The sequence below is a fragment of the Lissotriton vulgaris genome, chromosome 7 (genome assembly GCF_964263255.1).
Source record: "Lissotriton vulgaris chromosome 7, aLisVul1.2, whole genome shotgun sequence".
In the NCBI taxonomy this organism is placed as follows: Eukaryota; Metazoa; Chordata; class Amphibia; order Caudata; family Salamandridae; genus Lissotriton; species Lissotriton vulgaris.
In genome coordinates, this window is record NC_141695.1 from 769665386 (window position 1) to 769687752 (window position 22367).

General features: G+C 42.9%; 1 protein-coding gene across 3 annotated transcripts in view; it reads left to right on the forward strand.

The window, feature by feature from the left end:
* The window catches only part of DNAI2 (dynein axonemal intermediate chain 2), a 277331-nt gene that overhangs the window by 9547 nt on the left and 245417 nt on the right, over nucleotides 1–22367 (forward strand). For all 3 annotated transcript variants that reach the window (XM_086928785.1, XM_086928783.1, XM_086928784.1), the window contains exons 2-6: nucleotides 4441–4602; nucleotides 7082–7203; nucleotides 15585–15727; nucleotides 16169–16282; nucleotides 16987–17126. In XM_086928785.1, the coding sequence (XP_086784911.1) occupies nucleotides 4441–4602; nucleotides 7082–7203; nucleotides 15585–15727; nucleotides 16169–16282; nucleotides 16987–17126 (681 nt within the window). The remainder of the gene's footprint in view (nucleotides 1–4440; nucleotides 4603–7081; nucleotides 7204–15584; nucleotides 15728–16168; nucleotides 16283–16986; nucleotides 17127–22367) is intronic.

Consider the following 22367-nt stretch of genomic DNA (forward strand, 5'->3'; position numbering starts at 1 on the left):
GTCCTAATGGACAATTCCTTGTCCTTTGAACTGAATGCAAAAAAATTTTAGACTATAGTGCAAACAAAGTTTACAAAAGTGCCACAGCATGTAAACTTGTAATATCCCATCCCCCCACCACCACCAGTCTACCCTTGCCACATGCAAGACCCGTGTCAACGAAAACGCACACATGTAAACATGCAGCTGAGCTGCAAGTTAACCCAATAAACAAAGGTGCAAGTGCCCCACACCCGCTTCTCGGATGTTACTCCCCAGAGTTGGAAGTCGTCAGCAGGCATGAAAACTTGGGCTCTGTGCTGCTGCCCGCCCTCCATGAAGAAGGGGGTTTAAAAGCCACTCTCTGAGGGGAAGCTGGCACACTCGAAGCCGCCTGCAGCCCCATGATGACGCTGTGTGTGTGCGCAGAGAGGGCAGAGGGGTAGCACGCTGCCCCAGGGGTGCCTGGGCAAACAAAACCTGCTCGCAAGGAAAACAAAAAATAAAACTAGCAAACCCACGAAAGTAAAAGTGACCGCGCTATGTTAAAATAGTAACCTGATCCACAACAGCTGCCAGCCTGCGCGCCGCTGCTCGCTCCCGAGACCCAAAGGCCATGGGACTGAACGTTTAGAGGAAAGGCGGGACATGCACCCGTCTTTGGCCATTTGCGTGTTTTCATTACTGAAAGGCACACGAAAATGCCAATGGAATGTGTGGGAGGAGTCCGACCCACAGGGAGAAGTCTCTGGGAAGTCTGGGGTGATTCCAAGAGGCCCTCTCCCACATTCACCATTTCACTCTCCACATGCATACATTGCACGTAAGCAACACATGTACTGCAACAGCTACCAGTCTGATTTACATGTACATGCAAACTCCACTCCTCTTAAGAACAGGTGAAGAACCCGGCTGCAGATACCAGTTGTATGTGAGCATAGAACAGGAAAATAACACCAGTCCTTTGCTGTAATAATTTTACTGCTACAGTCTGGGGAGATGAGAATGGGAGGCCGTCTTGGTGTGAGGGGTGTATCTTCGGAGGGTGGTGTTTGGGGTGTTACACCCCCCAATAAATGTATTATTTAATAAGTAGTTGGGTACAGGTGCTTTCAGTTGGGTATGATAAGGTGTCTGACGAATTTCACCTGGGATTATCAAATAGCCACTCAGACAAAACACACACACATTCACTCCTTTCTCTGTTTTGAAGGACTTAAAACATGGTTGTTTTACAAAATACTGTGCTTTAAATACCCCTCACAATCCGCACTCCTTTCCCTTTCCACGGGCCCATATGTCACCATCACGAATGTTGTGAAAGTCTTATTGACAAAGTCTTATTGACGAAGCTGGGTCCCGCTTTATGGACTTTCCTGACCGCAGAGCCCCACTTTGGGTCTCACTCCACATCACTGAAAACCCTCCATAGGATTGTCCTGTGTGCTGAAGTAGTTAGTGGTCAAAACACTACAGGTTGCTATGGGGACTTTGGCGCATGGGCGTTTGCTCTCCGGAGTCATTCAGGCGTCGTTTCTCCATCCCAACATTAGCCCTTGAATCAATTAAACATCCTATTGGTTCCAGGTTGGAAAGGAGCATGACAGGAGTTTATGAATGCCCACAAGCGTACATGCTTATGGACTTTCAGAGAGGTGACTACATCTTGGAATTCCATTTCCACAGACGTTTAGAGAGCACTGCACTCATGACTGAGATCTTTGCAAACTACGATTAGGTTCAATAATCTTTATTCGCTCTTGCAGCAGCAGTTCATAAACGATACAAAATTACATACCAAAAACAGCAATAAAAGACCATAAGTTCATACAATATGTTTTTTAACACATGAGTAGTTAAAAAGGGCAGCTTTTTTTTGTAAATAAAGTGCATTTTATAACACAGGATCTTTTCAAAATGGCATATAATAAGAGTTTAAAGACAGTAAAAAAGGGCTCAAACCAGCTAAGAACCACTTATTAAAATTTCTCAATTAAAATGCAATTTATAAAAAATAGTGTTAGGGCAATCATATATAACACAGCACTTTTGACAGTGAAAAAAGAGAGGCCCACTGAAACCATGTATACGTTAAAAATCAATTGCAGGTGTCTTCCCTAAAACATCACAGATTTTGGCAAGCAGAGAGCACTTTTCAGAAAGCAGCCAACTGCAGAGCATGTATCAAGATCTAGCTGCTTCAAGAAAATCAAGACCACTCTACATTTGCTAAACTTATTTTCCCGGTACGAGGCAATAAATATCATCTGGTGAGGGGAAGATAATGCTTGCTAAAGAAACAAAATACAGGGGAGCCTTAGGGGACAGCTCATGGGCAGATGCAAATGTCAGAGGGGGCAAATTCCCCTGCGGGAAACATATCTAATGTCTAATGGACCCTAAAGGAAATTTAGGTCAGTAAGGTTTGTTCTCATGTACCCTGAACAAAGATCAAATAAGGACCCACCCCTGCAGGAGACAGTATTCAAAAGTTTTGCAAACTTAAATGATGTACTCTTATGTACATTCCTGATATTGGTAAAACGAGTAAGACCCTTAGTGTTTCTCAGGGTGCAGTCGGTTCTGTAGTTGTCTGATTCACAAAGCCATTTGTGCCTGGACATCTCATTTAGGCATGATGACTTTTATTTACAAGTGCAAAGAATTCAGTGAAGGCTACAGTGTGCTCGTAAGTCCTGTAATTACACACAGTGGTGTAATACTGCACGTGTGTAAATCCCACTTATGGGGTGGAGAGTGGGCTTTACCGGGTGGAAACTTTCTTTTCGTTTGGTAACACAACAACATTGAGGGCCTCATTTATGAGGCCTTGCGTCAGTTTTGCGCTGCGGATGCGTCACTTTTTGTGACGCATCTGCGGCGTATAACATGCGCCATGTTGCGCCATATTTAAAAAGTGACGCATCTAGGTAGATGCGTCACTTTTTAAACCCCTGCGCCACATTATACCTGCGTCAGGTATAATGTATGCAGAGGGGGCGTTCCCCCGCAAAAAGCCTCGTAATAGTGACGCAGTGAAATCTATGAGATTTCACTGCGTCACTTTTAGGATGCGGTTGCGTCAAAATCTTGCGCCTGCCTCACAGCAGGCGTAAGACTGACGCAAGCCCTTTCACATGGGGCTCTCCCCATGTGAAAGGACGCATTGCTGGAGATGCGTCACTTTTGTGACACACTCCAGCAATGCGTCACTTTTGCGCTTACAGATGCGTCAGAAATAATGACGTATCTGTAAGTCCTTGCGACATGATGCGTCATACATTAAATATGACGCATCATTGGTGTCGCAAGGAGTGCGCACTGAAAAGTGACGCATCGCTGTTTTCACGCAGCGATGCGTCACTTTTCATAAATGAGGCCCTGAGAATTTATGTGTACTCTTAATCACCTCTCTGACCCCTTTCCACTCTGGAAATGGGTTGAGATCTACTTCTGCCAAGAGCTGGACTGCATCCATTTCCAAAGTGAGACAATGAAGTTAATACCTCGAAATGATTGGGGTTGTAGATAAAGAGGTTGAGTGCCATTAAACTAAATGGCTGATATTCTAGTCGGCATAATCTACAGCACAAATAATTAGACAAGTGAAAATGACAAAGAACAGGCCTATTTACAATTTACAGAAGTAAATGACAGTGGTTTTCAAATGAGTTAATGACTCATGCTCGCCTGGCAGGCACAGTTTTCCATGTGTACTTCAGGAAAGTTTACTTAATTGAAAAAAGTAGTGAATCTGCACCAATTCCAGAAGATAACTTTATGCATAAGTATTTCTAGATTTAGATTTAGATTTGCTCTTTATTTAGCATGAGCTGAATTATTAGGATGTTGTATGTATTAAAGTACGGAACTTCAAAGTTGCTTGTACATTATTAAGTTGAAAAAACAGAGATAAAGCAGGTACAACACGTACCCCTCCCACAATCCTCAAAATTGTGGAAAGCTTGTGTTCTGGTGGTGGATGATATCTAATTGGGGTTGGACACTCTGAGATATAGGAGGACTCTGATTTCATGACCTGCCTGTGAAAACACACTAGAATGGGGCTTTATTGGTCACATATAAGGCAAGGTTTAGCCCTGTAACAGCCGTTTTGTACATCAGGTTAAACAGACACTACCGGTTGAGGCCTTATTTTATATGGCCTAATCTCTGAGATAATAGAGCTGCTCTGTCGGGGATTTCGCTCACCTCTCACATCCAAGTGGTCTCTCATGTAACTTAAGTCGTGTTCATGCTGCAGATATACTTTCCAGGTGATGATCCTGTTGGGATGTTGTGTAGTCTATTGGCTTAAAAAAGAGTCAACTTTGAAATGGATCCCATCACAAATTTCGTAATGTACTAATATATTTGGAGTACTCATTTCCACTTCTGCAACTTCCTTTTTCACACATCTGTCTTTTTGTGTTTACTATTGTTTCGGATTACTTGCTGCAGGTCAACACCGAAAGGTATGAGATGGAAACGCGAGGCATCAATCACATCGAAGGTGGATGGCCCAAAGACGTCAACCCACAAGAAGTGGAGCAAACCATCCGTTTTCGGAAGAAAGTGGAGAAAGACGAGAATTACCTTAACACCATGCTACAACTGGGCAGTGTAAGGCCACTACTTTGTTCACTTGCTGATTTTCATAAACCTTTCTGCGTTTTATGAGGACCTTAATCCTGATCTGCTCTGTGATATGTGATACTTATCTGCATTTCAAGCTGAACTGCTTCCGTTCACGCTCTTAATTCATCAGATTTTGCTAGATACTCAATGTTGTTTCTGGTGTTAGTTAGTAAATAGTTCTATGGTGGTTAAATTCCGACGCTGTTAAGAGGTGTGTTTTGTCTTTCTCTTCTTTGCTGAATTAGCTGATGTTTAGCTTTTCTTGGTTGAAAAGTTGGAGAGCATTATAAACTTTCCATTTTGCTGATGAGAACTTTCATCCTCCGATAGTTGATTGTGAGTGCAGTGCTGTTTAACTGTTAGGTTTGTCTGCAGATCTGAAATGTTTTGAACTGGGATGATTTGACTGTTGTTCATACATTGTTGTTAAATACATTTTCCAACCTGGTAGGCTCAAAAAGACTGAAACAGCCTGAGAGAACGTAAGCCTGTTGGTTACCATGCTCTATGTTACATTTTATGATTTGTGGAGTCAGGCAACAGGTATTGTGGAAAACATTCCACAATGATTCCTAAACTGCTGATCTTTGAGTCTGCCATCAGTGTTTCATGTTGTTATTGTGATAGGCTTGCCACCCAGTAAGCTGGAACTTCATTCATACTTACCTAGAATCCATTCTGGTTCCGTGTATGGCTACTCCACCACATACGCTGCTATCTTCTGTTCCTCTCTTGTTAGAGTTATTTGAGATTAACAGAACCCTCACAGATGTTATGATATGACACACATAACAAACACACACATGGGTCCTCCTTCCTTTTTTTCTTTTACGGTCTGTATATTCTCTCTTGCAAAACACTCTTCCTACGCTTTCCCTGTTGTGGCCACTGGTCATCTAGATGACCCTCCACTGCCCGATTGTCTGAAGGTAGGATTGGTCCTTTTGCTCTCTATTTTTGTACATGTGATTAAGGAAGTAATGGGAGAGGTGGAAAGTCTGTTTCAGCCCTATGCTTCACTCTGCATAGTTGGCATTACTGCCTTTCCTGCCTTGAGTCCAACTGATCATGAAAGCAGGAAAGTTCATTCACGTTTGAAACTCAGTCCGTTCCAGAAGGGCAGCAACAGCCCGTGGAGCGAGTGTGCTGCCCAGAAGAAGAGACTCGTGCCACTAAGGAGCATGCCATTTAGGTGTGCGAAGAAGTATTTGACAGTGGTGTAGCAACAGTGAGGATGCCAGATGAGCACGGAGCCAGTGCTACTTAGAGCACGATCGCTGCATGGGAACAGTCATTTGCACAGAACAGCAGGGAGACTGCATCACAGGAAGCATAAAGAGAACTGAAGTGAGTAACTACACTGTAGAACTGCGCAGTTGTGACACTTGGACAGTGTGCTGCTCATAGTAGATGGCACTACTCGTGTATCTCTCTGTGTAGAAAAGTTGATGTTGTGTCAGTGAGCTATAAATGGGACCTGGGCAATGGACCTATGTGGAAAGTGTGTTTGCAGAGAGAAAGGAGGAGGCTTGACAGCTGTGAGCTATGATGGCTAGTGGTGTAACATGGGCAGTGACTGCTCAGAAGAACAGGATGCCATCTTGGCAGAGCGCACTCGTAGTAGTTGAACTGTGGTGTAATTGTGCCTCTCTGAAAGAGTTGGGAGGATGTGTTACAGCAGCAACCTATACAAAACTCCAGAGAGACTGAAACAAGCCAAAGCGCACAGGTATGGTGGGGCCACCAGATGCCAGGCATTGCGCTACTTTGATGAGCAGGATGGTGGAATGGCATTAATGGAGTATGCCAGAGAGGTGGGAGATGGCACAGCTGGCATTAATTGATGGGCGAAACCGTTGATGGTGTCATCTGTGGAAACTGATGCTTGACAAATAAGGTGTAAATATATATATGTTCAGCATGGCAATGTTTGAGATTTTGGAAAAAAGAACAATTCTAGTACAAAAGAGTCACCACGTGATCCTAACTGTTCTCAAAACTGTTTCTCTGAATGGAACATAAATGATTCTAAGGAGGCTGCAAAGCACATTGTATTCTGTGCTTAGTCTCTTTCATGGAAGACATGACATGATGCACAACATAGAAGTAAGTCTTTCAGGACAGTCCTTTTTCACAAGGAACTCTGGCTACTGTTTGGGTGTGCATTTAGGAATTGACCTTGAGTTTTATGCACAGGTTCAATGTTGCATGGATAATGCCACTTCATATCAGACTTTCTGGTCAGCCTTGACATTATTGTGACTTTATGATGAAAGTGTGAACAAGGAGCTTCGTGCTCGTCACTGCAGCCCCCATGAGTTGGCCAGCTGAAGATACTGTTTCATATCTTTGTTGGCAGAAACGACTCATCACCCAAATTTGTGTGTCTAGTATACTGTATAACACCAAAGGGTATGACCACTGCAAGGATTCTGCTAAGGGCACATATGCTGTTCTTCCCCAGGTAATGGAGCATTGCATCAAGCAGAACAATGCCATTGATATCTATGAGGAGTACTTCGAGGAGGAGACAAGTGTAGAGGCAACAGACGAAGCCCCTTCTGCAAAAACTGTCAATGTGTTCAGGTGAGTATGAAAGCAGCACGTCCACAAATAGTAGGGTTCTAAGTAACAGTAGGGGCTCAATTAATTATATATATATATATACATATATATATATATATATATATATATATATATATATATATATATATATATATATATATATATATATATATTAGGTAGTCCTTTAAAAAAAATGTGTTATTCAATCATCACCGATTTATCATTTCATTGATACACAATTATAAAAAAGAAAGTCAATTTAAATTCAGCTTTAAATTGTCACCTTGTGCGAATACATATCTTTGTACATTTACAGTAAAGTTTCATTGCTGCACTCATTATGGAATAAGAAACACAACATAAACAAAGATATAGTAGGTAGTTCTAGTTAGGACCTATTATCCATAGGAAATCCGCAACATTCTATTTGGAATAACTTTGGCACCGGTTGACGAATCTTCAAGAAAATTTCTAAACTGGTGGGGCGCTCTCATCTGCTCCTATCCTGAAAGTCTCTGGGTGATTTGTCAAGCGGGGGCCGAGAAAAAGGGGGTCCAAAACGTGTTTTGCCCATGCAATTTCCCATAGGAACCTTTAGTTGCAGCTACAGCCCGAAGTGCTGAACGAAATTGCACCAAATTTGGCAAAAAAGTAGCCCTTGGTTCAGAGTCATGCCTTTTGGGTAAATGGTGTAAATCCGTTCACTAGTTCCTGAGAAAATAAAAAGTAAAATCACATATATATCTATGGCCGCGGAGGATTCGCGCACCTAAGCGTACCCTGCCGAACCCAAGCTGTATGCTAATTGGCTGTCAACACTCCAAACCAGGAAGTGTTGGCAGCCATCTTGTGCCTTGTAAAACCAAGGCACAAGAAACCTAGGAAAAAAATGCGCAAAACGCAAAAAGGGGGCAGGGTAGAAACACCCTGACCCCCTAGGCCTGCTCAGGGGGTCCCACAAGGACCCCCGAGGCCCCCCCAATTATTATTTGTTTTCAAATCGGCAAAATCCGCGCACGGTGCGCGGATCCTGCTAATAAAAAAAAAAATGAGGTGTTAATTAGCCTCCGGGGGCATTGTAAAAAAAAGTGTGGTGGGCCCAATCCCCCCCACACTGCCCGGTGACCGCCACCCCCTGTGGCAAAACCTTTATAGTTGCGGGGGGCATACGGCCCCCCCACAGCCCTGGGGACCGCCACCCCCGGGGCTTGTTATTGAAATGGTGGGGGGCTCTAACGCCCCCCCAAGACCCGGGTACCGCCACCCCGGGGCTCAATTTAATTTTGATTGCGGGGGGGCACACTGCCCCCCCACAGCCCCGGTGACAGCCACTCCCAGGGCTGGGTATTGAAATGATAGGGGGGCTCTAACACCCCCCCCCAAGCCTCGGGGACCGCCACCCCTGGGGCTTTTATTTTTTTTGAAATACCCTTTGTCAGGGGGCTCAAGCCCCGGGGACAGCCACCCCCCTGGGCTGATTATTGCAATGGTAAGGGGGGGCTCTAATGCCCCCCCCAAGCCCCGGGCACCACCACCTCCCTGGGGCTCTAAATATTTAGATTGGGGGGTACGTGATGGACCGCCCAGCCCTGGGGACCACCACCCCCTGGAGCTTTGAAAATGTGAGGAGGGGGGCGCGCGCCCCTCATCCTGGAGCCATTAATGGCCCTGGGGACCGCCACCACCCCAGGGACGGCTCCTACAGTGTCCCGGGGTGCCTGCCCCGGGACACTGTAGTTTGCTATGTCAGGGCGGGAGCCTCACGGGAGGCGGGAGCCTCACGGCCTGGCACCATAGACCCATGTGGCCATGTAAAGAAGGATTGCCGTATAATTTTATGTTTTTGCATTTCAGATGCCATTTAAATTTGTTGATTATTATTTCTTACGAAAAGTATTTTGTATATCACCAACTGTCTGCAATATTTGTTTTGACTAAACTGGAACGATTCATTTTCATTGATTGCCACTAGTATGTTCTCTAGCTCCGTAATACAAAGACAACAGCTAGTCTGTTCTTTATGTTGACACTGAGGTGAAAATCATGTGATCTGTATTTAACTACGTCACAACTTTACACTCGCACTCGTGAGAAAGAAGGCCTGCCCTTCGAAACGCGTCGAGTGGAGCGATTTTGAAATAAACATGCTTTATTGATATTTGTGGCCCGGACAGTACTTTTGTTTCGTAAACCAAAAAGGCAAGGCGTTGGATTTGCCAGGACTCGCAATCCCGTCTGGGCCCGCCGCTGTCAGTGGTAAGGGTCTGATGCTACTTTTTGGCGTTTCGGATATATATAAATATAGATCACATGATTTTCACCTCAGTGTCAACATATATATATATATATATATATATATATTACCTACTGGCGATAGCCAGTAGGTATATATAGTTAGGATTTTTTTCCTATGGGACTTTTGAAAATTCTATGTCTAATAACTTTGACGTTTGTGGACGGAATCGGCTGAAATTTTCAGGAAAATGGCACATTTTGTTTCTGAGCAGCCTTTGAAAATTTGGGGGGGTTTCGTCAAGGGGGGGCCGAGAAAAAAGGGGGGTCCCAAAACGCGTTTTTCCCATGTTAATTTCCATAGGGCGTTTGGCCTCACTTTTAGCTCGAACGGCTGAATGGATTTGCACGAAACTTGGCAAAATTGTAGGGACTGTTAGCCCGATGTGCCTTTGCTGGGTCTCAATGTATGTGCTCCAGTGGATTTTGAGAAATTAACGTTTAAAAAAATTTATATATCTGTGACAGCGTCCTGGATAGCGCACCAGTTCGCGTACTTTTCGCGTAACGGAGCTTTGCGAAGCGAAGCTGATTGGCTCTCCGGTGTCTGTCAACATTCTAAACAGTCTGTAGCGGCCGCCATTTTGTCTCTCGGTAGGATCGACAGACAAGAGGAGGCCAAAACGAAGGGGGAAATAAAGGAAAGGGGGCAAGGTAGACCCCTTCTGACCCCCTAGGATTGATGAGGGGGATATTAAAGTGCCCCGCGGGGCAAAAAAAAAAAAAAGATTGCGATTTTTCGCCGTAGAGGCGCGTCCCAGTACGCGAACCGGGCAGCTAACTGGGCAGCTAACCGGCAGCGTAACGGGAGTCTGAGGAGAAGCTGATTGGCTGTCAACATTGTAAACAGTCCGGAGCGGCCGCCATCTTGTCTCTCGGTAGGATCGAGAGACAAGAGGAGGCCAAAACGAAGGGGGAAATGAAGAAACGGGGGCAAGGTAGACCCCTTCTGACCCCCTAGGATTGATGAGGGGGATATTAAAGTGCCCCGCGGGGCAAAAAAAATAAATAAAATTGCGATTTTTCGCCGTAGAGGCGCGTCCCGGTACGCGAACCGGGCAGCTAACTGGGCAGCTAACCGGCAGCGTAACGGGAGTCTGAGGAGAAGCTGATTGGCTGTCAACATTGTAAACAGTCCGGAGCGGCCGCCATCTTGTCTCTCGGTAGGATCGAGAGACAAGAGGTGGTGAAAAACGAAGGGGAAAATGAAGGAAAGGGGGCAAGGTAGACCCCTCCTGACCCGCTAGGATTGATGAGGGGGATATTAAAGTGCCCCGCGGGGCAAAAGAAAAAAAAATTGCAATTTTTCGCAGTAGAGGCGCTTCCCGGTACGCCAACCGGGCAGCTAACCGGCAGCGTAACGGGAGTCCGACATCTCGTGTTTTTGGAGCGTCCGGTTTGCGTACCGGGTAGCGTTCCGGTAAGTGTAACAAGGGGAAAACCAAGAGAAACAGTAAAATAAAATTTAAAGGAATAGATTTCCACCAAACTTGGCAAAATTGTAGGGACTGTTTGTTTGATGTGCCTTTGCAAGGCCTCAAGATATGTGCACGTGTGGATTTTGTCTAATTAAGGTTAAAAAAATATATATATATCTGTAAGCGTGCTCTGGCGCGCTTATGTTACGGGTTTTGTTTGCGCTGCAGAGACGATACGTCACGTTTATGCGACGTGTCATGAGGCGTCTCACGTGGCTACGTGATACTTCACGTAATAAAGAATATATTTTACAGCTATAGATATTAGCTTTTAAAAAACCAATGAAATTCACTGAAAAAACCATAGGTTATAGATCATATATAGTTAGGAATTAGCATTTACAAAACCTTGAAAATTCACTGAAAAAACCATAGGTTATAGACCATATATAGTTAGGGATTAGCATTTACAAAACCTTATTTTACTCGCATAAAACCATTGAAATTCGCATATATAGTTATTTGCGCTAACTATATATCGCGCACCCGCAATCCACTGCTGATGATGTCACATATTACATCATTCATGACATGGTCAGTGACATCACTGATGACATCACTGATGACATCTCAAATGACATCACTGATGACATCACTGATGACAACATCCAGTGACTGTATGTTTCTGTAAAGTTAAAATATGTCTTACATATTGAAGAATGAGTGGATGTATAAGTGTCTGGATGAAGGATTTAGTAGGTGCATTACTGACTGTATGAGAGAGTGATTAGATGTGTCTCACTGAGTGCATGGGTTAGTGACTAAACTGTCTTAATTTATGCATCATTATGTCTGTTCTGTAAACTGCTGCATGTGTTGATCAGTAGCTATATGAGTAACTATATGGGTTATTGATTGGTTGCCGAAGTATTTGTATGGGAGACTGAGTGTGTGTGTGGGTGGCTGAGAGGTGTATGACTTTGTGCATAGATGTGTGAGCAGTTGATTCACTAGATGTATGGGTTCAAAAGTGCATGTGGAAACAGCTGTATGGGCGGTTAACTGTGTGCATGAGTGTATTGGTGAGTGAATGGATATCTCGGTGCTACCATGTCAAAGTAAGTACATATGTAAAACACAGTACATGTGAGAGTTGACATATATAAATAACTGTGCATAAGAGCCAGTGAATGTGTGAGTGGCTGTGCGGATCATTGTGAACTTGTATCAGGGATTGTATAAGAGAGTAAATATGTGTTAGTATATGTTTGAATAAGTAAGGTGTGTATAACTGTATAGTTGAGGAAATGGAGGTGTGATTGATTCTTTGCATGACTGACTAGGTGTGTGAGTAACTCCATGGATGAGTGACAGTCTGTGAGTGTCTCTTTACACTGAGTGTATCTAAGGTTATATCAGAGTCTGAAGAGGTTCATCTTATAATCACATGAATGATGTCATCAGTGATGTGATCAGTAATGTCAAATGAGATGTCATCAGTGATGTCATCAGTGATGTCATTTAAGATGTCATCATTGATGTCATCAGTGATGTAATTTGAGATGTCATCAGTGATGTCATCAGTGATGTCATTTGAGATGTAATCAGTGATGTCATCAGTGATGTCACTGACCATGTCATGAATGATGTAATATGTGACATCATCAGCAGTGGATTGCGGGTGCGCGATATATAGTTAGCGCAACTAACTATATATGCGAATTTCAATGGTTTTGTGCGAGTAAAATAAGGTTTTGTAAATGCTAATCCCTAACTATATATGGTCTATAACCTATGGTTTTTTCAGTGAATTTTCAAGGTTTTGTAAATGCTAATTCCTAACTATATATGGTCTATAACCTATGGTTTTTTCAGTGAATATATAGACCAAGGCCTCTGTGTAGGCCGAAACGTTATGCTGCCGTGGTGTGCTGATGGATAAAAGAAACTCACCTGCACTCTGGGTCTTCCGTGTTCTTTCCTGTGTGGTGGTCGGTTATTGGAGCCTGTCGCAGTGAAAAGTGCAGTGCGGATATATATATATATATATATATATATATATAACCTACTGACGATAGCCAGTATGTATATATAGTTAGGATTTTTTTCCTATGGGACTTTTGAAAATTCTATGTCTAATAACTTTGGCGTTTGTGGACGGAATCGGCTGAAATTTTCAGGAAAATGGTACATTTTGTTTCTGAGCAGCCCTTGAAAATTTGGGGGGGTTTCATCAAGGGGGGGCCGAGAAAAAGGGGGTCCCAAAACGCGTTTTTCCCATGTTAATTTCCATAGGGCGTTTGGCTGAATGGATTTGCACGAAACTTGGCAAAATTGTAGGGACTGTTAGCCCGATGTGCCTTTGCTGGGTCTCAATATATGTGCTCCAGTGGATTTTGAGAAATTAACGTTTAAAAAAAATTATTTATCTGTGACAGCGTCCTGGATAGCGCACCAGTTCGCGTACTTTTCGCGTAACGGCGCTTTGCGAAGCGAAGCTGATTGGCTCTCCGGTGTCTGTCAACATTCTAAACAGTCCATAGCGGTCGCCATCTTGTCTCTCGGTAGGATTGAGAGACAAGAGGAGGCCAAAACGAAGGGGGAAATGAAGATAAGGGGGCAAGGTAGACCCCGTCTGACCCCCTAGGATTGATGAGGGGGATATTAAAGTGCCCCTCGGGGCCAAAAAAAAAAAAATTGCGTTTTTTTGTCGTAGAGGTGCAAATCGGTACGTGAACCGGGCAGCTAACCAGGCAGCTAACCGGCAGCGTAACGGGAGTCTGAGGAGAAGCTGATTGGCTGTCAACATTGTAAACAGTCCGGAGCGGCCGCCATCTTGTATCTCGGTAGGATTGAGAGACAAGAGGTGGAGAAAAACAAAGGGGGAAATGAAGGAAAGGGGGCAAGGTAGACCCCTCCTGACCCCCTAGGATTGATGAGGGGGATGAGGGATGTAATATGTGACATCATCAGCAGTGGATTGCGGGTGCGCGATATATAGTTAGCGCAACTAACTATATATGCGAATTTCAATGGTTTTATGCGAGTAAAATAAGGTTTTGTAAATGCTAATCCCTAACTATATATGGTCTATAACCAATGGTTTTTTCAGTGAATTTTCAAGGTTTTGTAAATGCAAATTCCTAACTATATATAGTCTATAACCTATGGTTTTTTCAGTGAATATATGTATATATATATATATATATATATATATATATATATGGTTTTTAGCTACTGCGCACAAACAACGTTCAACATTTCGACAGCAGAGGGATAACTGCTCCAGTATACCTCCAGTAGCATGAATGATAACACAATCCTCAGATCTCCAACTATGATGGCTCACTCCTGCCAGTGCTTCATATTTTTAAATATCTTTTTATACTTGGACAATCTACATACACCACTTGAAAATTCCAGGTGTTACTTACCATTACTATTTAAAGTGCTCTTTTTACCATTAGGCTAGTCTTATTTGAACTCTGTGAAGGTTTTCTGTCCCATTTCTCGTTACTTTTTATGTCCTGATGATGACCTCGCAAAGCAATATAGGAGGTCCAATGTCGTTGACACTACAGCTGACAGACTTGGCCCTTGAGTATTAATTTATGGACTTTTTAATCAGAATGATTAATTCTTAATCCAGCTCTCTTGATTGGACAATTGTCCTTTGTTGTTTTTTTTATACACATACTAATCTACCATTACTATTTCTTTTCTTCATGATCCTTTGAGGACCCGGAGCCCCATTGCATTTTCCTTTTAGTCTTTGTGAGAACTAGTGTGCGCTTTATGATGAAATATAATACTACATTTAGTTGCTATTTTTGTTACATTAGATGTTGCATTAATCTCTCCGCTGCAGAAAATGTTTCAACTCTTTTGCATTGATTGTGTGCAGTAATTTAGATTAGTTCGTATATATTGAAGTAGATCCTAAATTAGTCCTTAGCGAACCACTTTCTCTTATAACTGTAATTATTCAGGTACCATTCGGCATATTGGTGCTACTTGTATTTAGTTACACAAATAATAGGGGGCACGCTTGGAATTGGCTTTCCATGGAAAGCGAGAGAATGTCATACAATTGAGAATGATGAACACTACATATACCAGAATGCTTATGGAGGCTAGGAGCTAGGCAAAATAAAGAACAAGTACCAAGATGTCGAGAAGCTTGTTGCTAGGTCTTGTTCAACTAATATGTAATACAGTTCACTGAGCCTCGGGGATGTGAACCTTGATACCTAGTTGGCATCATATTGAAATAGATTAAAGCAACATTATTCTGGTATTCGTACCCTGAATCTCCTATCGAGTCTGGTGGTTATATCAAGCAGCGGACAAGTGGCAAGATGTTGAGGAGCGTGCGTCCAGAACTTGCAATATACATGGGAACATGCTTGTTTGCATGTTCGTGAAGGGCATATAAACATATGGCTGCATAGGACATGTCGCCTGTGCAGGCAGTAGTAGAGCAAGTAAAAGGAGATGATGTTTTATTACCTACTCAGCTAACAGGCTTTAAAAGTGTGTGTACAAGTGGTTAATTTTAGTGTCTCTGTGTTTTCTTGTTTCATCTCTGATATCTTTTTAAAAGAGTCAGCAATATAGTACCTTACTTACAGCAATGATAGTACTTGCAAATTTGCCTTGGACATTCTATACATTGGGTTCTGTTATCTTTAGGGATCCCAATGAGATCAAGAGAACAGCCACTCATCTTTCCTGGCATCCAGATGGGGGCCGGAAACTGGCTGTGGCATATTCCTCAATCGAGTTCCAGCGGGCATCCAAAGATATGAGCTATGACTCCTACATCTGGGACATCGGTGAGAAAGGAGCATCGCCTACTGACGGATAACATGTTTTCTTATCTGAGTGTCCCTTTTTATCTCCTGACACACCACTGCACTTCATTCTTAATCCAAGCAACTAGATACATGTTTGATCCATTTGGTCTCTCTTGTGCTTTGTATTTGTTGATACTTGTTCCATTATTCCCTTTCCCCTCCACCTAATTGAGATTTTCGCATAGTTTGCCCTCATTTTTGCACCTAACTACTTCTTTCTTGTAATAGTCTTGCACCTCGCTGTCATGTCTTTCAGAGGGCCAAATGTATGAACACATTTCCCCATAGACACAGAATGGGTAAAACCATTTGATACATCTGGCCCTGAGTTCTTTACAATATCCTCCATATCTTTCTGCTTCATAGGGCAGCACGACTTATCATTAATAACATACTGGCCTCCATATTTCTTTGTTTTAGAGAACCCCAACAAGCCGGACCTAACACTGAAGCCAGTCTCACCCCTGGTGTGCCTCGAGTACAATCCCAAGGACTCTCACATTCTGGTCGGCGGATGCTACAATGGACAGCTAAGTAAGGACGACATATTGAGCTTTCCAACTGGAAGCTCACAGTTTCTCTTAAGCTTGGACACGCCTTTCTTGATTTTTGGGTGAAAAGATAAGAAATCTGCATCTCCCTTTATGCTCTGGGCTGATAATTTACTTTGACCATCCCAAATATGTGTTAAAACCAGGCTTCAGTTTCAGATTCATTCTCTGTCCATAAAAGTGTTTGCATTTCACCCCATGTGCAGTGTTTATCTGCTAACCTCTGATCTCTGATCTATTTGAGCAGGAGACATCTTTTATTTAAATCTCCATATATTGCATCAGATGTTGGACTGTGTGTCCACTGCAGCAAATCCATAATTACTCAGAAAATGCATGAGCTGCAGAATCACATAATTCCAGTGGGCCTGGTTGTAATTGTTACTTCCATATTTAACCAACAATGGGATCCTAGGCAGATTACTTTACCACCACGTCTCTCCACCCTAATCTTCAGACCTAAGAAGCAAGTCGAATCAGGCTAATCCATGCAGTCTATGAAGTACCATGTGAAAACTAGACACTCACATTCACATGACAAACGTCCAACAACTTTGTAAGAATTTGTGTAAAGCCCCTGAGTAGTATGTATAGTCTTCACTGCTCTGCTATTCCCTCCCCTCATACTCTTGATCTCATTGTTAATTGTGTCACCCTTCTGCACATAAAACGTTATATCATCCACAGCCTACTGGGACACCCGCAAAGGAGGACAGCCAGTCGAACTCTCCATCATAGAGCACAGTCATAGAGACCCTGTCTACAAAGTCCTCTGGCTGCAGTCCAAAACTGGGACAGAGTGTTTTTCAGCATCTACTGATGGACAGGTAAGAACTGGGAGTGCTACACCTTCCTGTTGCTGCCATAGCTGCTCCGGGCATTACCTGTTAGGTCCTCTTTACTATCAAAGGTGGCTACCTAGCACAGAAAACGTTATCACTCTTATGGGAGCTTTGCATACTGCCCTCTTTATGTCATTTTATTCTACAGATAAATGTACCTAGGTGAGTGTAACGTAGATGCAGAGATCTATTATTCTTAGGTGCCCGACAATACATTCCCTGAAAATAAAGCTCCAATTTGATTTTTTTTGTTTTCAATGCCTGTATCTTTGAACCATTCCACATGGCAGGCATTTTCAAAGTATTTTCCGAAAACGCTAAGATAGCACCATTCCTCAATTTATTTATGGGTGAAGGATTTCTGAAAACTACGTCCACTGGTTTTTACAGTATTTGATAACATCAAGGTTGATATCAATGTCATTGATATTTTCTAAATTTGTGGCCGCAAACGAAAGAGAATTTCTAGAGATAACAAAACTTCCATTTCAAAGCTCCTTTTGAATCATGGAAATCAGTCGGTGCCATTTTGAATGGCCAAGATACAGGGTTTAAGAACACATAATTGCTTGAGATTCTCATTGAGTACAAATGCGGACTAAGATAAAAAAAAGTTGAGCCCTGTACATATGAAACATTGGTCCAATTGAAGACTATATGTGTGTGTGTGGATATATAAATATAAGTATATATATAGTCCATTGTTTCCTTTTTCAAAATAACGCATGCAGAGCCTGTAGGAAGTGGCTCTGTATATACTATACCAAAGTGAGGTATAGTGTGCACAGAGTCCAGTGGGACACCAAAGGTAAGCAGAGGTAAAGTTAGATAGCATCTCACTCTGTATTTGTGGGAGTGTGGTCGAGCAATAAGGCTTTATCAGAGGACAGTGTTAAGCGTTTGTTGTACACACTCAGTCAGCAAATGAATTCACACACTCAAAGACTGCACTTCAGACCAATTGTTTTTGTATAAAAATATTCTTTTAGTTATTTTATTTCCTAGAACCAAGCAAGCCTGGCATAGGTAAGTGATAAATACATTGCAATACATATACAGTTGTAATACAGTTTGGATTGTAATTGTATATGCACTTTGTTTTGACTTACAGTATTGTAATTGAGAAATGCAATGCTTTGTAAATACAGTACATATACTTTGAATTGGACTTTTAGTAAAATTACAGGTAAGTTACGTTTGAGATTACTTTTCTTACACAGTGCAGTATGCCTGGATACTGCACTGGGACATTTCCTGTAAACAGGTAAGTGGAAGCGTATTTGTTAGTTAGTACAATTTTAAAGAATTTCTTTAGGTTTTCCAACTCTACACTTTAAAACCTTTCATAGAAAACAGTCAATGCTTGGAGGCAAGATGGCGGCTGAGTGAGAGGTCGCATCAGCAGCACACCGTGACCCTGGCAGATTCTAGCGGTTCCTAAACATCGCAACCTTTTCTGCAAAGAGACAAGAGAGATACACCATGGCTGCCTACTAAGAATACTAGCAATATTAGCGAAACCATGATTGCGCCTGAAGACTGGAGAAGCCCTGTCCTATGCTTTAGATCGTAACAGGTCAGAAGGAGACAATAGCTGCAGCTGTAGGGTTGAGGCTGATGCTGAGGCTGAATCTTCGATCAAAGGGCTGAAAACCGTGAGTTAATTTGGTGCGAAAAAACGCAACGAAAATTGAAATTTGAACTGTATGAACTGTTGAATACGAATCAGGATATCATTCTATGTGTGTAAGGTATAAGGTAGTCCCGACCCCCCGACCCTCGACCCTCTGAGCTACGAGTCGCGAGCCATGAATTACAAGCTGTGAGCTCTGATAAGTCTGAGAAGTCTTGTGTGCGCTGTGAATGTTAAACTGAGGGAGAATAGAGTATAGAACGCCACGGAACCACACGGAGCCACACGGAACCCTACGGAGTCTTACGGAGCTACAAAGCTTCTTTGAATTGCCTTGCCTTACCGCTTCGGCGCTCTTCACTGCTCTGGGGCTCCTGCACTCGCTCGCGCTGTTCTCCCTATTGTGCATTAGGGCTCCGATCACGGGAGAGCTCTGCTGGAATGTGGCGCCGGCAGTATCGGGCGTCATCTGCATACACAGGGCGAGTGCAATAAATACTGTGCGCAGTGCGTAGCTTGCGTCTCTCTCGTTACTGGGGCAACGGAGCGAAATAATATTTAAAGCTGAGACACAGCCAGCAGGGGGCAGTGAAAGCCTATAAAAAGATAAAAGGACAAGGGAAAAAAAAAAGACGACGACGAATGCTGCTGAAAAAGAAATCCTGCATTTCACTGTGTGTCTCACTGCGCCAGGGGCGATCGGACCTTAAGGTGTGCCTCAGAGAGATCGGAGAGACCAGAATAGAGTGTGACAAAAAACTGATTTAAAATATAGATGTGATCGGCACTGATAGTGGGGTAATATATTTTTCCAAAATAAATGAGCAGTTTAGCACGTGCAAAAGAGGCACCTGGATTCACAATAAGACAATTAAAGTGCCACAGGTAGCACAAGGGGGACAAATCAACTGGCAAATCAACTGGCGAACTGAAAAAAAACAAGTTCAACTCCAATTCTGGCCACAACTACAGGTCTGGTCACAATTACAGGTGCAGTATTAAAAAGAAAAGAACAGGATTCTTAGCCAAAAACAGGACATGGAGAAAAGAGAAAAAAGAGAAAAGAGAGATGCTGCTGCCGATGAAAGTGGAGATATAAGAACAGGAAGACAAACAACTGTGCTGACCTACCCGGAACCCTACTTGGAACCCGACGGTGGAAAGGTGGGAGGGGAAGTCGTGGCCCAGCAAAGAATATGTGAGGCCCAGGAACAACTCCAAGAAATATCCCAAGAAATACTGGAGCATGCAGTAAATATCCAGAATGCGGAAAACGATCCTCTCCCTCGCAATGTGGAAAAGGAAAAGGAAAAGGAACAGGAGACGGTTGATGCATCACAAACAAATAATGAGAGACATAGAGGCCCTGAAACCAGAGGGTCAAAGGCAAAGGAAAAGGACTTGGAAAGAAATGAACCTCACGAATACGTGGGAAAATTAAAAGTAAAATCGCGGAGAAAAATACGGAAAAAAAACTGGAGAGGGAGAAGGAGAAGGAGAAAACAAAAAGAAAATTAAAAGAGAAAGAGAAAGAGAAGGAGAAAGAGAAAAAGAAGGGGAGAGATTTAGAAGAAGATGCCAAACTGGAGCTAATGGCCAAGAAAGCTCAGAGACTACAAACGATAAAAAATTTGAAGGCTAACGCAAAAAACCCAGGCTCTCCGAAACACTTCTCAACCCAGAATCTCTAATATTTTCAGGCCTCTACATAACGATGGTGCGATTAACGTGCTAAAGAACGAAAAATCACAGATCAAAGATCCAAGCAATACGAGCGGAGCTTGTGTAGATTGCCCTGGTGTGACCCTAGAGAACATCGAAGGAGATGAAAACGTCATTCGAGATGTGAATACCCCCAACCAGTCTGCAGCCCCATCTGGGAGTACTGAAGGGCCTAGGGCACCCATTAAAATAAAAACAATGATGACTAATCAAAGGGAGCAATCAGATCAAAGCCGGATGTCTCCACAGGGGCAAGATCTACTTATAGAAAATAAATCATATTCCGAGGAAGATTCTGACTCAGATATATATCAAACAGGGATGTCTATATCAAGCGAGTCAAGTGAACTGAGTGAACGAAGTGATACAAGTAAAGCTAGTCCAGGTCTACGAATTGAGACCTTATCTTCAGAGATATCTGACTCACATAATTCGAGAAATATCTGTGAAACAAATCCAAGGAAAAAACGAGGGAAAAAAAAGAGGATAAGAAGCAAAAAAGAATCTAACCTCATCAACGAAGAGACAACAGACCCAGGCACTAATACGGATTATGGCAAAACCAGAACAAATCCTCCTCGAAACAGCCCGATCGTAAAATCAATGGGAGAAACACCATGCAGAAACGCAGGTCGGCCGAGAAAGAAGAAGGAGGCCAAAAAACAATGGGAAACGGGTCCGGCTTTGGATTGACAAGTGAACCCTCATTAAGTGATGTTCTGAGCTCAATAAAGAACTTTCATAAAGATGTTAAAAAAGATAGTCAAAGGAACCGTGCTGCCATTGACAAATTACAAAACACAGTTAAAAAAGTCAAAAACATTTGTACTGAGATTTCGGAGAGAATGACCACAGTTGAAACTCGCACCGAAAACCTGAAAACAGACGTTAGCAAACTACAAAAGACAGAAAAAAAACATGATGGAATAATCAAAGATCTTATGGCAAAAGTTGAGGATCATGAGAATAGATCCAGACGGAATAATCTAAGATCTCTTGGTATTCCAGAAAAGTTTGAAGGAAATGATGCTAGAGGAGCAATGATTACTCTAATCAAAACGGCATACCCGGAATTGGAGGCCTGGGATATGGAAAGAGAGATTCAGCGCGTCCACCGCTTTCCTTTGACTCTATCGAAACATTCTCACAAAACACGCCAATATCCCAGGGCTATGCTGATTTACTTTGGGAACTTTCTTCTTAGGGAAACAACCTATGATCTTGCAAGACCCACAAGCCAACGGGAACATAAAGGGTTCAAATTTTTTGTCAGGCCAGACTTTGCGCACACCACCGTAGAGCGAAGGTTGAAATTGCTCCAATTATTTGCACCATTCGAAAAAATCGGTGCTAAGGTATTCCTACAGAATCCGGCACGGTTGAAAATTATATTTAAAGGTTCAATCAGAAGCTTTACTAGTAAAATACAAGCTGAAGAATACTTAAGAGAAATCTCAGAGATGGAGACCCGAAATTCGGGGAAATAACTAAATAACATATAAAGAAGTAGCAGAAGAAAACTGATCATACTGAGAATGTTTGGGGGATTACTACAATGGATAAGCAGGGCAGAGCATATTATGAGTTCAAGCTTAAAAACCCCATGCTCAAACAAAATGTTGCTCATGTATAAAGGTTGTGGTCGATTATAATCTTTCTATAACTGCCAAGGCTGCGGGGTGCGCTCTCGCGATCGGACCATACGGGCGCCCGCACCTAGGACCTGGGACCTAGGATGCCTCATGGGTTGGTAAGGGGGAGGTGCGAGAAGCGGGAGGGGGCAGGGGGGGATAAGAGAGGGCCAGGGAGGGAAAAGCAGGGGGAAAAAACTTCATCACATCAGGATATAGAAGAAATTAAAGAATCCAGTT